This window comes from Peromyscus eremicus, chromosome 3 (genome assembly GCF_949786415.1).
Source record: "Peromyscus eremicus chromosome 3, PerEre_H2_v1, whole genome shotgun sequence".
In the NCBI taxonomy this organism is placed as follows: domain Eukaryota; kingdom Metazoa; phylum Chordata; class Mammalia; order Rodentia; family Cricetidae; genus Peromyscus; species Peromyscus eremicus.
Genome location: NC_081418.1, coordinates 79,450,356 through 79,467,305, shown reverse-complemented (window position 1 = coordinate 79,467,305; position 16,950 = coordinate 79,450,356). Strand labels below are relative to the sequence as shown.

The following is a 16,950-nucleotide window of genomic DNA, read 5'->3' as shown; positions in this document are numbered from 1 at the left end:
ATGATAAATTACAGAGCTGCCCACCAGACAGAGACTTAAAGGTTCACCTTCACTAACAGTGACAGCAAGGCACCGAGTATGCCTCTTCAGTCACCCCAAGCCAGCACCCATTTGACAGCAAACCCTTGTCTGCAACCTAGACATTATATCTGCAGTGACAGTGTATGGAGAGATGAGCAAGATGACTTAGGCATAGAGGGCTCAAGAGTGTACCATTAAATGAGTCTGAGCACCTGCAGAAATACAAACCAAAGCACCTCACCATCACACTGACTGATCATGCTAAAACTATACAATACCCTTCACATGCAACTATATCTGTTCTTAACAAAACATCATGCTGTTGGGACTACTGTCCAGTTTTTCAGTGGAGATAACAATTTAGAGGTAAAGCTTTGAGTTAAAGAGTACACAGACTGGACTCCTGGAGCTCTGTCTGGTGATTGGCTGTGGATCTCTGCATCTGCCTTCATCAGTCATTAGAGAAAAGCTCTGTGATGACAGTTAGGTCACCGATCTGATCACTGGAGCAAGCCTGTTCAGTTCAGGCACCCTCTCCACTATTGCTAGCAGTCCAGGCTGGGGTCATCCTTGGGGATTCCTGGCAACTTCCCTAGCACTAGGCTTCTTCTCTATCCCCATGATATCTCCCTCTATCATGGTATCTCTTTCATTGCATTCCCCTTCCCTCCCTGTTTCAGCTCAACCATCCCATTCCCTTATATTCTCATCCCCTATCCCCTACACTCCATTGCTCACCCCTCATCCCCAGTTTACTCATGGAGATCTCATCTATTTCCCCTTCCCAGGGCAGTCCATGAGTCCCTCTTTGGGTCTTTCCTATTAGTTAGCTTCTCTGGAGTTGTGGATTATTGTCTGACTACCTTTGCTTTATATCTAGTCACTTATGAGTGAGTACATATGATGTTTGTCCTTCTGAGTCTGGGTTACCTCACTCAGGCTGATATTTTCTAGTTCCATCCATTTGCCTGCAAATTTCATGATGTCATTGTTTTTCTCTGCTGAGTAGTACTCCATTGTGTATATGTACCACATTTTCTTAATCCATTCTTCAGCAGACAGAAGAGGGATTCTATGAGCAAGTGCATCCGGATCATGATGGGGAAACTTTCAGGAATGACCAAAGCAAACTAGAGGGAACTCATGAAAGTTGGAACAATGCCTGTGGAGCCTATATGGGACTGGACTAGGCCCTTTGCATGGCGAGACAGTTATGTAGCTTAATCTGCTTGGGAGGCCCTCTGGCAGTAGGATCAGAATCCATCTCTGGTGCATGAGCAGGCTTTGTGGAGCCCACTACCCATGATGGGACACCTCGTGCAGCCTTGAGGCAGGCGGAAGGGCTTGGACTTGCCTCTACTGGATGTGCCTCCTCATAGGAGGCCTTGCCTTATTGTGGGTGAGAGAAAGGGGGGGTTGGAGGGGGAGGATGGGGGGCAGGAGGAGGGAAGTGGTGGATCTTTGATTGGTGTGTAAAATGAATGAAAAAAATTTAATAAAAAAAAGGTGGAAAAAGAATTCCCCTTAAAGGAAAAAAAAAATAAAGACAATAAAATTGAATTGGAAGAGTCTGACCTGACATGATGACCTCACACCCTGGGTATGTACCAGATATTAAATAATAAGGTATTAGAGATGACTTTGAGGTGTGAAAGCTTTTCATACATGGAGTGTTTAGCCACAGGTAACAGATTGTAGATATGCACATTTCCAGTTAAGATCACTATTCTCAACCGGTTGATATATTAAGAAGAAAATATCACCAAATAGCATGTATACAAGTTCAAGAACAACAGTAAAAGTTGAGTGTAGGCCAAGGAACAAGAAATAAAAAGGCCAGCAATATGATATGTTAGAAACAGTTCCAATCTTTGCTTAGTTCTAAGTGACCACAGGAAGCCATGAGACCACACAAATCATTGCGTTTTGCTAGGCCCTCCCTCCAGTAAGAGGCTTCTAGCAGATGTTAGGACTTGTCACATCTTGATTCTACTCACTAAATTATAAAGAGTGAATGACTTTAGAAGTATATACAAATGTTAATAAAAACAATGTTTTCCAAATTCATAGAAAAAAAAACCAAAGCAAAAACAACAAGGCTTTGTCAGACTTCACCTTGGTTCCACAGAATGCTGGCAGTGGGAACTTGGCAGTGGGAACATGGCAGAGACAGGAGAAAGATCACAAGGAAGAAAAGAGCTGATTGGTCACTTAAAGTAGGAAAGAATAAAACTGATCATAACATGAAAGAATTGTAAGGTTGAAAAGGTTTCAAAACACTGCCAAGGAACAATGAAGACAGAAATAAAAACACTAGATGACTCCCAGAACTACAGACAGGTAGAAGTCCAATATCTAATTATCACTAACCTATACTCTAGGGTCCATTAATTATGAGGCAAATAAAAACAAACCCTGTTCTAAGAAAACCAATAAAGAAGAATCTGTCTTCAATGTTCTACAAAATGATTCTGTCACCAGATCACCTAGGAGGTGCAGAAGGACAACTGTCATATGTAAGGAAGAAATGAAGAGAGGCTCATATCCCCATTGATAAAAAACAAGTGGTACTTTAAGTCATAAATAAGAATGGACTTTCCAAATAAGGGAAAGTCAATTTGAGTATCTAAATTAAATTGACTTCTTCAATATATGAAAATAAATGATTAAATGGCTATTTACTCTATAAAAATCTCATTGCACTGCAGTATATTCAAAAGTCCAGCTATTGATTATTATGTCCTAGAAATAAAAACGGCATCTAATCAAAGTAAATGCCATCATTTGCCTGCATGTTACTGTCTACTATAGGGATGAGTTCTGTTTTCCAACTGCAGAACAACTGTGGTAAAGAAGTATATGTATATTTATAACCACATCTCTGGGGAGATAGTGAATGTAGATCCATGGAGCTCCCTGCCAGCTCCTTCGTGAGCTTCAGGGCTGCAAAAACCTGTCTTTAAAAAATAAAGAAAAAGTAAAGAAAAGACAGATAGCACCTAAGGAAAGACAACCCTAGGGTGTCCTCTACATGAAGGTGACCAACAGCACAGACACGCATGCCCATACACACACACATCACACATACATACACACACACACATACCACATACATACAAACATATACCACACACATACATACACACAACACACACACACAGGCATACACATATACATCACACACACACCACATACATACAGACACACACAACACACACATACATACACACACAACACACACACATACATAACACAAACACACCACACACACACAGGCTTATACACATACATCACATACAAAACACATACATACACACACAACACACATATACAACACACACACAGCACACACATAAACATAGACACACACACACACAGCACAGCATAGCACAAATTTTAAAAGGGCTTATAATAAAAAAAAAAAACCCAGAGCCAGATATTGGGGTAAATGCTGAGAGATCAGAGAGACAAAGGAACAAGCCACTGCCATGTCTTACCTCTAGGACTCCTCAGCCAAAAAGTTTTAGTTCCTGTCTCCTCACGCCTTATATACCTGTCTCTACCCACAATATCACTTCCTTCTTAGTGCTGGGATTAAAGGCATATGGGCTTCGAAAATACTGGGATTAAAGGTGTGTGCCACCACTGCTTGGCTCTGTTTCTCTCCTATACTGAATCAATGTCATGTAGTCCAGGGAGGCTTTGAACTCACAGAGATCCAGACAGATCTCTACCTCTCAACTAGTGCCACCACTGCCTGGCCTCTATGTTTAATCTAGTGGCTTGTTCTGTTCTCTGATCTTCAGGCAAATTGTATTAGGGTACACAATATATCAACACACACACACATTCAAATCTCTCCTAAATGAGAGACTACACAGTGAAAGATTTTACAATTGTGTGTAGTTTTTCCAACTCCTTTAGGAAAGACATGGAAAATAATGTAGATGGAACACTTCTAAGTATCAATATCCTCTACCATTCTTCTAATGAAACAAAACAAAACAAAACAAAACTTAAACTAAGGCATTCCTAGCTAGAGTCAGTCACAGTAAGTTTGTGAATGGTTTGCCAAGTATTTACTCTAGACTCCCTCACTAAACCCATAACTCTATGGATACTGGTGAGCTGGATCTTGAACCATGTGATTCATTGTTATTTTTTGAGCCAGTTTCCCACCACTGCATGATAAAGCAATAGGAATGAGAATGGAAAAGAAAGCAAAGGATTTGGATACAAGAGAGAGCCTAGATTAGAATATAAAGGTTAGCAGTTTTGAGCTCCAGGAATCCTGTTAAAGAGAGGGAGGAAAGATTGTATAAGGCAGTGGGGTCAAGGTCACCACAAGGGAACCCACAGAGACAACTAATCTTTCCTCATAGAAGCTCATAGACATTGGACCAACAGCTAAGGAACCCACACGGGACCAACCTAGGCCTTCTACATATGTGTGACAGTTGTATAGCTTGATCTACTTGTGGGGCTCCTAGCACTGGAGCATTGGGGTGGGGGAGGCTTTTCAGAACCTATTCCTCATAGTGTTTGCCTTACCAAGCCTTAATACGAGGGGAGGAGCTTAGTCCTACTTCAACTTGATATGCCAAGCTTTGCTGACACCCATGGGAGGCCCGTTCCTTTCTGAACAGAAACAGAGGAGGAATGGATTGGGGGTGGGGCAAGAGGGGATGTAATGGGAGGAGAGAAGGGAGAAGAAACTGGAGTCCCGATGTAAAGTAAATTAATAAACTTAATTTAAAAAAAACAAAGGTTAGCAGTTTCTTCTTTACTATTAACATATCTGTCAGCAAAGAAGGTTCTTCTATTCACTTAATAAACATTCCTGATATTGTCTTTCCCAGCATCAGGGAGTGTTGCTAGAGTTTTCCTGCCTTGCCCACAGTCAGGACAAATCTTTCTCACCTGCCAGTCCCACAGCCGTCAGACCCAACCAAGTAAACACAGAGATTTATATTGCTTACAAACTGTATGGTCGTGGCAGGCTTCTTGCTAACTGTTCTTACAGCTTAAATTAATCCATTTCCATTAATCTATACCTTGCTACGTGGCTCGTGGCTTACCGGCATCTTCACATGCTGTTTGTCATCATGGCGGCTGGCAGTGTCTCTCTCACTCAGCCTTCTACTTCCCAGAATTCTCCTCTCTCCTTGTCCCGCCTACTTCCTGCCTGGCCACTGGCCAATCAGTGTTTTATTTATTAACCAATCAGAGCAATTTGACATACAGACCATCCCACAGCAAGGGAGTGTTCTCAAATGTATGTAAATCTATTATAGACATGATTTTAAAGTTGCAAGAACATACAGACTGCTAAACATACTAAATTTTAGGAGTATTTTGAAGATTATTACAGTTTAGTGTCAAGGAAGAATCAGCACCCACAATTCAGGATTCAAACTATATTTTTTTCTTTGAACCAAGTTCTTTAAAAATTTATTTAAAAGTCTAAATCAGGAATATAGCCACTTAAAACACATTTTGTTAAAATTAATACTCAGAAACTTTCATTATGCTGATTATGAAGTCAAACTAATCTTTTTTTTTTTTTTTTTTTTTTTGGTTTTTCAAGACAGGGCTTCTCTGTGTAGCTTTAGAGCCTGTCCTGGAACTCACTTTGTAGACCAGGCTGACCTTGAACTCACAGAGATCACCCTGGCTCTACCTCTAGAGTGCTGGGATTAAAGGCGTGTGCCACCACCACCTGGCTCAAACTAATTCTCTATCAACATTCAACAAAGATGCTTTTAGAAAATCCAACATAGACCCAATTTAAGATTTTGAAGTTGGAAGAAAAGATATGAACTTAAAAATTCTCAGTAAACTACTGTTTTTTTAAAAAAAAACAGAACCTAAATAAATATTAATGAGTAAAACTTATTTGACTTTGGAAAAGGAATCTTAATTTTGATGCCAGTATGAATTTTCAAGATAATGCTTGTAATAATTCTCAGGTCCAGAGTGGGCCCCCAAAATGGCAGTGCTACAATGTCATAAATGACAGTCTGGGCTCAGCTCAGGCGGGACTCTGACTAAGTAAACAGAAAGATGGCTCTTGGATAAACAAAAGCCTGAAATCAGTATCCCTCAGAAACTCATGAAGCAGGTTTCTGTCTGTCAGGAAGAGGCATTGCTTCCCTCATCTCCCTACAGCCGAATATCTCCAGCAATGGGGCGTCCACTCCCTAGTAACACCCGTCCAAGTCCCCATGCTAGCTCCTAAGCTATTCCGGCTTGTACATTTCCTTTTGCTATTTTGTCTGTCTCATGCGGGACTGCCATGGCAGCTGTGAATTTCCCCGAATAACCCTTCCTTCCTGCCCACACGGTGGTCCAGTGCAGTAGTTTCACTGTGCTCTTGCTTACAACAACCAAATGTCTCGTGCACACCAGCACAAAGTGTCCTACAAACAAAACCTCATTTATTCTTCCCCAAGAACCTCTGAGGTAAAACAAGGCTTAGAGAGGATAGCTACTTTGCTCAAAAGTATACTACTAGTAAGTGGTGGGCAGAACTGGAACTCAGTTCCGCTCTCTTGTCACTGAGGCTGATGGCAACAGAAGAATGGAAGAAGGCAGAGCAGAGTGAGAAACACACTATGGCCTGCTTCTACTCAGCAGTGCAGCTGCCATAGTGGAGAGAGTTTTTGTTGTTGTTGTTGTTTTGTTTTGTTTAGTTATTTGTTTTAAATCTAAATAGAATGCAGAAGACAAAAGCCCCTGTTGCATGATTTTAAACACCAGCCAAGGGTTACTATAAGAACCCCCTTTGCAATGTTCTATGTTTTGCCACCTGCTGGAACATTTTAGAGTAAGGCTCTGAAATATAATAACGTCTATGCCCACGTTGGAAACATAATATTTTTTTATAAACACAGCATGGGCCGGCTAACAACAAACAGATCCAGCAGGAGTCAGATCTGGTAAACTTCCTACTAACCAGCTGGTTGCAAAAAAGGCAATAGCAGCAACATTAGCATGTTTCCGCAACAGCAACAGGTAGAGAACCTATTGCCAAGAAAGGTAGGGCAATGGATGGAGGCAGTATCAGCCTGGCTAGTGACAGCGTCTCAGTTACACAGAATGGCCCCTGTTGGCTGGCTCCTCATTTGCAGGCCTCTTCTAGTTTCTCTGCATGCATACACACACACACACACACACACACACACACACACACACACACACACACACATACACACTTTCCCTTAGATGTTTATTATGTCCATCTAGAGTTTCAGTTCTCAAAACGTCAAAATGTAGCCTGTGCATTCCCAGGGATCCCTGAAACCATCCCACACAAGGTCAAAACTACCTTCCTTATAAAGCTATTGTATAACCTTCCTTTAACCCTGTTGACATGTACATGAATGGTGCTAAGTGGCAGTGGGAAAACTGCAGGTTGAGTGGTATAGGTCAAAGCAATAGCCTCAAACTCTATACTATTCACTACATTCATCACAGCCACATACACTAGCAATAAATGATGTTTCCACTTGAGAATATCAATGCAAAATGAGTGATGTTATTAAACCTAACTGTCAAGTGCCATCTTCTCAATATGGGAACTGGATGAAAAACTCTCACCATGCATATGACACTGGGCTCGAAGGGCTCTGTGTGATAGAGCTGGAAGCTGAGCTTTTTGCTTTTGTCACGGAACATTCTTCTTATATAAAGCAAAAGAACTAATGACAACATCTCGGTACTAAAAATGGCTATTTGGAGAATATTTTTAATACACAGCAAAGAAAGGATGTAGGGATGACAGTGCAGCAGTAATCCTCACAAAATATCAGAAGTGAAAGAGAAGCAGAGGAGAGCTCTGAATGGGCAGGCTGAGGGGCTCAGCAATGGCATTAACAAATGTGGAGACTCAATGAGAGGATGTTTCCCAAATGACCTGTGCATCCTGTCACAGAATCCTTCATGGGTGAAAGGTTCATTCCAAACACAACATAGACGGATGGATTTTAAAGTGATAGAACAGAAAAGGGTCACTGAAATAATTTTAGGTTGCACACGGCAGCAATCCTTATCTGAAAGCCTGCTTTTTGATTTTTAGTCTAGCAGCAAATAATACCCAAAATTATTTGATCAAGACCAAGACCATTAAAATACTCTGCAGCATGTCTGCACGTTCTGAAACTTCAACTACCCATTGCAGGATGAATAAAGAAACAGATATGAAATCCTAGCTGTCTCCTCAAAATCTAGACAGTCAAGTCAATGTCTTCATTCTCACTAATGGCTTATGGTTGGAAAGCAGTTATTTTCTATAAGAGCATGTTAACCTGGGATGAACTTCCTATGTCATTTTCAACAAAATAAATATTTTTACATTTTCTAATAAGATACATTGCTTAAATTGCTAATGTGGTCAACAGCTGTGGAAAGAAATGAACACTTCCTAGGGTCCCTGAAAGTCAAGAGTAAGGTGTTGTGCAGCAGTGTGTAAACGGCTCAGTCAAGCACTGTGCACACAGAACTATGTCCTGCCTGCTACTATCAAGCACCATCTCACTTGAAGGTGTTGACATTTCACTGACCATTCCATAGTGCTGGCATGCTACAGGGCAACCAGAAATTGCAAAACACCATTAAAAAGGGGATGGATGAGATCATATGATTTCACGAAGAAAAATAAAAATAAAGGCAGAGGAAAAGATATTTTAGCAAAACCTCAAACAGTAAGGGCTCTGCTGCTCTTCTGTCAGAGCACACAGTACCCATAGAAGCCACGTCCTCAGTGGGCCTGGTGTCAGCTCTTGGGTGTAAGTGAACGCTCAGCTATTGAGGATGCAATAAAATCCTGTTTATTCACACATGGAAGAGAAACCCATGCCCAGATTGCTACAGAAGCCCAGCCACCAGCCTCGAGCTCTGCAACACTGCTCCAGCTACTCTGCAAGATGTTATCACCAAACAGACTTGTCATTCAAATGATATAAAGCAGGGTTGGGAATGGGACTATGAAACAGGTCTGAGTTTAAACAGGAAAATATAGTGATAAGAAAACGAACACACAAACAAGCTGTTATACAGTTATTTGCATATATACACACATAGTCTACTCCCTTTCCTTCCCCCGCATGTGTATAAAAATCTACCTAGTTACACAAGTGTACACATGGGCTCACCATGCCTCAATTTGGCACGGAGTCAGATATACAATAAATTATATTTAATGCAAAATTATTAGAATTGTAGAATACTCTTTAGAATATATATAATATGAAATATTACTAGAAAACAGCAAACAATATATTTGATATTCTTATCACATAAAATTCTTGGATTTCAAAAAGATAATACTTCAAACATTCAGAGTAATATGTAGCATGAGTAATTTATGTTTCTCTACTGTGTATTCTTCCTGAAAGCAAAGTTAAGATTAAAATACATAAAATTCACAAGAATGGAATCATTCAAGTTCTGTTTGATTGGGTCTATCTTTTCTGTGCTGGAACCTATGCCTTAAAGCCTCTGCTTTTAAACACATGACACCCAGCTGGATTCAATCACATACGCCTGTCTTAGGGGTTATTTACTCTAAGCTTATTCTCTGATATGTAGACATAACTCTCTGGCCCTATAAACAGCCTGCTCTCCTTCCATCCACAGATAATGCACAGATACTTCCATGCAGACATGCAAACTAGAATAATTTTCTCAATGTGGCACAGCAATGTCTACTAAGAATGACTGGCACGGAGCGGGGAACTGATTTCATGGCTGCCTTCATCAGACCCAACTCCACATGGTCCTTGTTACAGAGCAGGAAGGGATGGCCGAGGACATCCAGGCTACCCCCATGGAGAGAGGTTCCCTAGTCCTCATGCCTTGCTGTCAGAGGGCAATCAGCATAATGTGGGCAGCTGCAGGCCTGTGTGTTAGGGTGTCTGCCCCCTGACCTCTGCCGTCTCTCACCTGGGCCACCTTTCTTTCTTTGACACCCTTGAACTGTGTCCTACAAGCCTTGGTTTCCCTGCATAACTTCTCAAACATTCCTCTGTAAAGAACCTGGTATCCACAGTCTTCGCACACAATGCTTAGTTGTCATTGGTTACGTGTGTCATTTACAAGTATGTGAGTGGCTATTCTAAGGTCCTAAGTCAAAGGCATGCATGTCTTTTAGCTTTGTCCACAAAATTTTCAAATTATGCTCTGATGTCCCTTCCTTCATGTATCCCTAAAGTCACAGTGTCCATTATTTGATCTACTTAAACTAGTAATTCTTCATTCACAAAACAGTTACTGCTCTGGACACTGTGCTGGGTGTGGGAAATAATTTTTTTTAAAGTCACATATAGTAGCCCCTGAAAAGAAAGCTGCAGTTAATTGCATAATTCAATTAAATGCATTCTGCTTAGTGGGGAGAAAATTCACACGAGTATGAAATTATTTAGTAAGCAGAAAGAGGATGAAAATCATTTAGTCTACCTAGTAGGCAAACTGAAACTTCCTTCCAAGAATATTTAGCTATTTACCATCATCCAGTGGTCACCTTCTATTTCACTGGAGAAATTGCAGCGGAAAAGTAAGAGAAAAGAGTCTGGGACCCTTAAGAATCAGCTGACCTCATAGTCCCCTCATACCACATGAATAAAACTCTACAGAATTCAATCAGAAAGGTAGGCACTTTTTAAATTCAAAAAGGCAACATTTGGTTCGAATTACAGGATGAATGAAGAGGAGGCCTTCTGCCTGCTGTGAAAAGCAAGGCTGCTAACACCTACCCTGCCCAACAGAACCCTGTATGTCACACTCACATCTCAACTAAAAATTAAAGTGTTTACACTTGAGTATTTTATTCAATTTTGAGGGAAATTCTACTACTGAAATTCTTCTCCAGTAGAGCACTGATTTGGATGATCCTCTGAAGAAGGCTAACTGGATTTGGGAACTCCTTGGGCAGCAGTGCTCTCTGTCCTGACACTCACTTTCAGTGTTTCCAGCCCCAGGTCACTCTCCATACCTGTGTGGCTCCGGATGTGAACTCTCAGGGTCCCACTGCTGGCGAATTTCTGGCCACAATATGGGCAGACTTTCTCCTTTTCTCCTGTGTGTGTCTAAACAGGAATAAAAATGGTTGATGATAAATACAAAGGCTTTAGTAAAGATGATTAAGTACCTCTGACGATAGTAAATCTGTATTTTCCAGGATTATGTTTCATTAAAATGATTTAATGTCACAATGCGACTTTAAACAATTTATCATGGATAATCCCCCGGGTTCAAAGATCCCTTAGAAGCATGCATTAGTGTTAATTTGAAAATAATTCTGCAGTTTACTGCTTAAGCCTTTATGGAATCCTTGTCTAACTAAACGATTAAGTTATAGAAAACCAGTGCATGGAGCACAACCAGATAATCAAAACGGGGCCGAAGTTGCCCTTGACTGTTGCCAAGAAACATTTCCTTTGAATGGTTTTCCACATTCTTTGTGCGTATTTCACTCTAAAGGGCAGAATTAATCTCAAGAAAGTCATCTGTTACCTATGCTATGCTTGTCTGGACAGCTTTTACTACAAAACAGAAAGCATTACACATCTAGTTTGTGTGGCCTAGAAAACCAGCAGGTGTTAATTGAGCAGTCAATTGGAGAGAAAATTTCTGTCCTCCACATACTTACTATCTAGGCACAAAATAATCATAGTAAAAAAAGAGAAGGAACACCTGCAAAATACAATTCAGTGCTGGGATACTTGCCTATCATGCAGGAGGCTCTGGGGTCAATCCCTGCCAAATAAATAAATAAACAATCGCCTGTGGTGGTGGCGCACGCCTTTAATCCCAGCACTCAGGAGGCAGAGGCAGGCGGATCTCTGTGAGTTCAAGGCCAGCCTGGTCTACAGGACTATTTCCAGGACAGCCAAGACTGTTACACAGAGAAACTGGATCTCAAAAAACCAAAATAATGATAATAATAATAAACAAACAAATGAAAATTGCCAAACAAAACTGCTGACAATTTCAGAAGGGAGGACAGAGAGTATGTTAAGTCCTCATATCTTCAACAGGAGACTAGTTTGTCTACCAACGTAAAAAGAATAAAAACATTCTATCATTCCAGTGAATGAGGAGTCACAGAAATCTGTGAAGTAGCAGGGTTTTTCAAACATAGAACAAAAAAAATGTTGGTGGCTGAGGACTGTTACAAGGATCAGGAGGAAGCAATTTCTTCAGGTATCTACCTACCTGGTCTTTATAATATTGCTTTGGGCCGGGTGGTGGTGGCGGTGGTGGCGCACGCCTTTAATCCCAGCACTCGGGAGGCAGAGCCAGGCGGATCTCTGTGAGTTTGAGGCCAGCCTGGTCTCCAAAGCGAGTTCCAGGAAAGGTGCAAAGCTACACAGAGAAACTCTGTCTCGAAAAATAAAAAAAAAAAAAAAAATATTGCTTTGAGAATATTTTCCAATAGTAGCCTGAAAATGAGTAAAAGCAGGTAGTGTCTGACAGTAGTTAATTATGGCCATCAAGTTAGTTGTTTTAAGAGTTGCTGAGGGCTGATTAGTGATGAAGACCGCAATAGGTGTGTGTATTGGCATTTCTGTAGACCATCAGAACATGAAGCCTCTGACCCAATCTAGGGATGGATTCAAATCTGATGGCCTTATTACTAGGTGGGGGAAAGGTAGGAGGTGGAGCCAGGCTGAAATGTGTCATATTTCTTGCCCAGGCCCTTCCTGGTATTTTCCCTTCCTGCTTCCAGTCCACACTGAGGTGAAGAGGTTTTACCTGCCACTTGTTTGCACCACCAACACTGGAAACTTAATTGAATCTGTCATAAAATGGCTTTGTCATTTTAAAGAGATTTAAAATGCATTTATTATAATGCTGTGTATTTATTTATGAAATACAAAAGTAAACTCAATTTGCTTGATATACTGATCTAATTAGCATAACACAAAAAAAGGTAATCTTGAAATCACAAATGAAACTATTTCATATGAAGTCAATCAGTATCTGTCAAACTCCAGTTTCATAACAGGAAATCCCATGTGCCCTAGAACTCCAGTAAACACTTGAATTATTTCTATGAAAACAACCTAGCCAGATGGTGGTGGTGCATGTCTTTAATCCCAGCACTTGGCCAGCATGGTCTATAGAGTGAATTCCAGGACAGCCAGAGTAACACAGAGAAATCCTCCCTCAGAAATCCAAAACAAACAAACAAACAACAACAACAAAACAACCTACCTAAGGTGCTATTCATATTTTCAGAAGAAATCTTCTGTATTAAGTGAAAATGGTTAAAACTGCACAGTCTTACCAAACATTTTCCAAGCCTTCTTATCAGTAAGGCTAAAGATAACACAAAATATACATATAACTTTGAGGTTCCATTTCATGGGAAAATGTCTATTCTGAAAAATAGAGAAAACAGCTATTTCTTGGATAGTGAATCTAATCATATATTTGTCATTGTCAATAAGCATGTCATAAATTAATGTAAAACTGTCACAAGATAGTCAATATCTATGCCCGTAATCCTTAACCTTACAATGCATTCTGTCTTGATGAGGCTCCCACTTACTTTCTTATGACTTCTAAGCACTGACGGCGTAACAAAGGCCTTATTGCACAGCTCACATCGGTACTTCTTGTGTCTTTCATGGACCACTTGGACATGAACATTTAATGTGTCCTTCCTTTTAAATGTCGCATCACAATGATGACACTTGAAAGTCCTTTCACCTTAAAAGACAAGTCAACAATCAAGCCACATACACAGGATTTCACATTTCTTTGCATTAAAATAACAGGATTTCCTAATTCTAATGTGCTACTTCTATCAAATTCTATCTTAATTCTATCAGAACTTTCCCCAACATTAACACCTAGAAACTAGCCAGAGACTAGACTTGGTTTTCTGTGTACAGGGAAAGAGCAGTAATTTCCACAGGAAGTAGACAAGTTGTTAATATTTTAGTCTATGGTAACAGCTTTCATGTCTCACAGTGAAAGTAGCTGTACTGTTAGTGCACTGTGTGAGACAAGACCTAGTACTTCATTCTCTCTGCTGCTTTAGCCAGTCTGGTCTTCCTGCTCTTTTAACTCACTGGTCTTCACTGATGCCCCTGTCTGAGCCTTACATTGTTTACTTAGTCCCTAAAGTCTGAAGGTTGACTTTTCTGGCCCGATACCGCAGTGCAGCTTCAGAAAGTCTCTTCTAGTGTAGCTCATCACCATTTCAGCTACAGAGCACATAGTACAGTCTCACAAGCCACCTCAGTCCTTCCTCTAAAGCTGCTGAGAACCAAGAAGGTGACGTCAGAAGTATACTACTGATGTTACAAATTCATTGCTGTTATATGAAATAAAATTTCATGTTTCCCATGATAAATTTCCTTAGCATCAAAATAAATTCAGCCACATGTCTTAACAGGATGAATGAAGTTCACTTGTCTAATTGCCTATTCTAAAATTCATATATCTCTTAAGCTATCTAACTTAATACTTCCTGCTGTTGTGAAACAAATTTTATTCTTTAGTGATGAAGTTGTTCTTTATGAGGAAATGGAAGTCAAGCTAAGCGCTCTCCAGAGCTGTACAGTGACTGACCTGGGCTGGAAACACTGCCCTGTCTTTTCCTACAGGAAGCAGCTTCCTTTCTCATGATCATCATCACCACGTACAAACCTTAAGATCTTTATTATTTTTCATATTGGACCCTAACCTGAGTAGGGAAACCTTCTTCTGTACAACTAATTGCCACAATGCCTTGTATTTAATATTTATGCAGCAGTAGGAACGTTACAGTACACTTTTTAAAAGATGTGTGTCTATGTAGAACATAATGAAAAACTTACCTACCAAAATAAGTACAGAAATCAGAAGTTTTACATGAAGTAGGAAAGGTGCCTGCCTGTCAGATACCTGTATGCAATGTCTAGAATCCTCTACTTGAATGACTATGTCCAACAGTCTCAATTTCTCCTTTAAAAGGTGTTGAATTAGATGTGCATTCTGACCCATTCCAACTTTAAGCCTGTGAGCTAATAAAACCCTGACCTGTAACATAACTTCCAGTTTATAGAGGCAGACAAGTTTCCTTAATCATCATAGTTTAAAGAGAATTAACGTCTGTGTTTCAAAACAATGTTCAAAGCATACTGAGTGTGGGGTATCTTTTTTACAAAACAAACTATAAATACTGGGAAGAGAAGATGTATAATAAAGTATCTCATAAAATGATTAATGGTTCTTTAAGAAAACAAGGAAATCTGCTTCTCTATGCTTTAAACAGACTGTCTAACAATTCACAGTGCACATCTGTGATGTCTACATTCTGAAAGGGTCTAAGGACACAGTGGGAAGTAACTATCTGTCCTCAGCTGCCCAGATTGTGACTTACTGTTGTGGATTAACAGGTGTCTTTGCAGAGAAAATGGGGTGCGGAACAAGGCTTTACATTCGTCACATTGAAATGGCCTCTCCTCAGAGTGGGTCTGCAGAAGAAAGACAGCGGGGAAAGGGAGAATGAGCTCATCATTACAGAAAGCAAACAGCATCTTGTTTCTTCTCAGAGCTCTCTGCTATGGAGGAGGAGGAAAAGCACAACCACATGCATTCACAGGAAGGAAATACTTGTTCTGTCAAACTCTCAAATTCATTAGAAATTCAATAAATAGCAAAGGAAATTGTTATTACTATCTCAAATTGCTAATCTAAACACACAGGGAGATTTTGTAAGAACTACTTTGTAGACCAACATGGTGTATAGTTTGTCTAGTATACAGTTAACCCTAAGGGGCACTTGCCAGGCTTGCTCATTTTCTATACAGGCAAGAGAAACAGTTCACAGCACATGGTCTCCACCCTTTCCCTAAAACCTCACTGACATATTTAAAGAGACCCAATTCTCAGGGCTGTTTTGTGTTTAAGTTACAAGAGTTTGGGCTCATATGGTTAACCTGGGGTAGCATTCATTAAATACTTTATTTGTATCAAATGTCATGCTAAATACTGTAAAGGAATTAGTGAATCCCAAGAGCCAAGTACCTGATTTAAATGGTATTACTGCTAATATTTTAAGATGAAAAACAGCGAAGATTTGCCAAAGATGTGGGTGTTATAAAGGTCTAAGGCACACAACAAACGTGCATTGAAATGATCACACAGAAGTTTAAACCAGTTTGGCACAAACTGTGAATCAAATCTTATTCTATACTATGGATGACAAGGTTTATTTATTTACATTTTAAAATTTTATTTTATGTGTATGTGTGTTTTGCCTGCATGTGTACCACCTACACACCTGGCGCCTGCAGAGACCAGAAAAGGGCATTGAATCTCCTGGAACTGGAGTTACAAATGATTATAAACTGCCACGTAGGTGCTGAAAACTGAACCCAGGTCTCTCTACAGGAAGAGCAAGTGCTCTTAACTGCTGAGCCATCTCTCCAGCCCCAGTTGGCAAAATTTAACAAGGTTCACAAATACATTTTTAAAACCCTCAAAAGTTCAACAATATCCTTTCATTACAACAAAACAAGCTATAAATCGGATAAATTCTATGGTATTATTACAAAAAGAGCACGAGACAACTGAAGCAAGTCACTTTATTCACATCCATCACATACACTTTCACAATTTGATGGGCATTCCATCATGTGGAACAGTGCTGTAACATAAGCATTATCATGACTGTTTCCATTGTCAAAAACTTAAAGGGTGGAGGAAACAAATATTAAAAGTCAGGGTAAATTTCAGAAGTTTAAATGTGTTGTTTGGACACAGAAATTCTAGATGAATAAAAACAGAGCAGGAGAAGAACATTTCTTTCATTATATAATATAAATGGTATTAGGAATATGACACTCCAAAATGGTGACAGAAACATGGAGTATTTACTAAAGGGTTCTGATGTAACTGGAGTTAGGTCCTTCACTTCTAACAGTAGGAGAGAGG

The 16,950-nt window shown here is 40.0% G+C and overlaps 1 protein-coding gene across 1 annotated transcript in view; it reads right to left on the bottom strand.

The window, feature by feature from the left end:
- The window catches only part of Prdm5 (PR/SET domain 5), a 170,674-nt gene that overhangs the window by 54,073 nt on the left and 99,651 nt on the right, over positions 1-16,950 (bottom strand). Inside the window, exons 10-12 of the mRNA XM_059257913.1 lie at positions 15,395-15,488; positions 13,574-13,734; positions 11,012-11,105 (exon numbers count right to left, since the gene is read on the bottom strand). Of these exons, the coding sequence (XP_059113896.1) occupies positions 11,012-11,105; positions 13,574-13,734; positions 15,395-15,488 (349 nt within the window). The remainder of the gene's footprint in view (positions 1-11,011; positions 11,106-13,573; positions 13,735-15,394; positions 15,489-16,950) is intronic.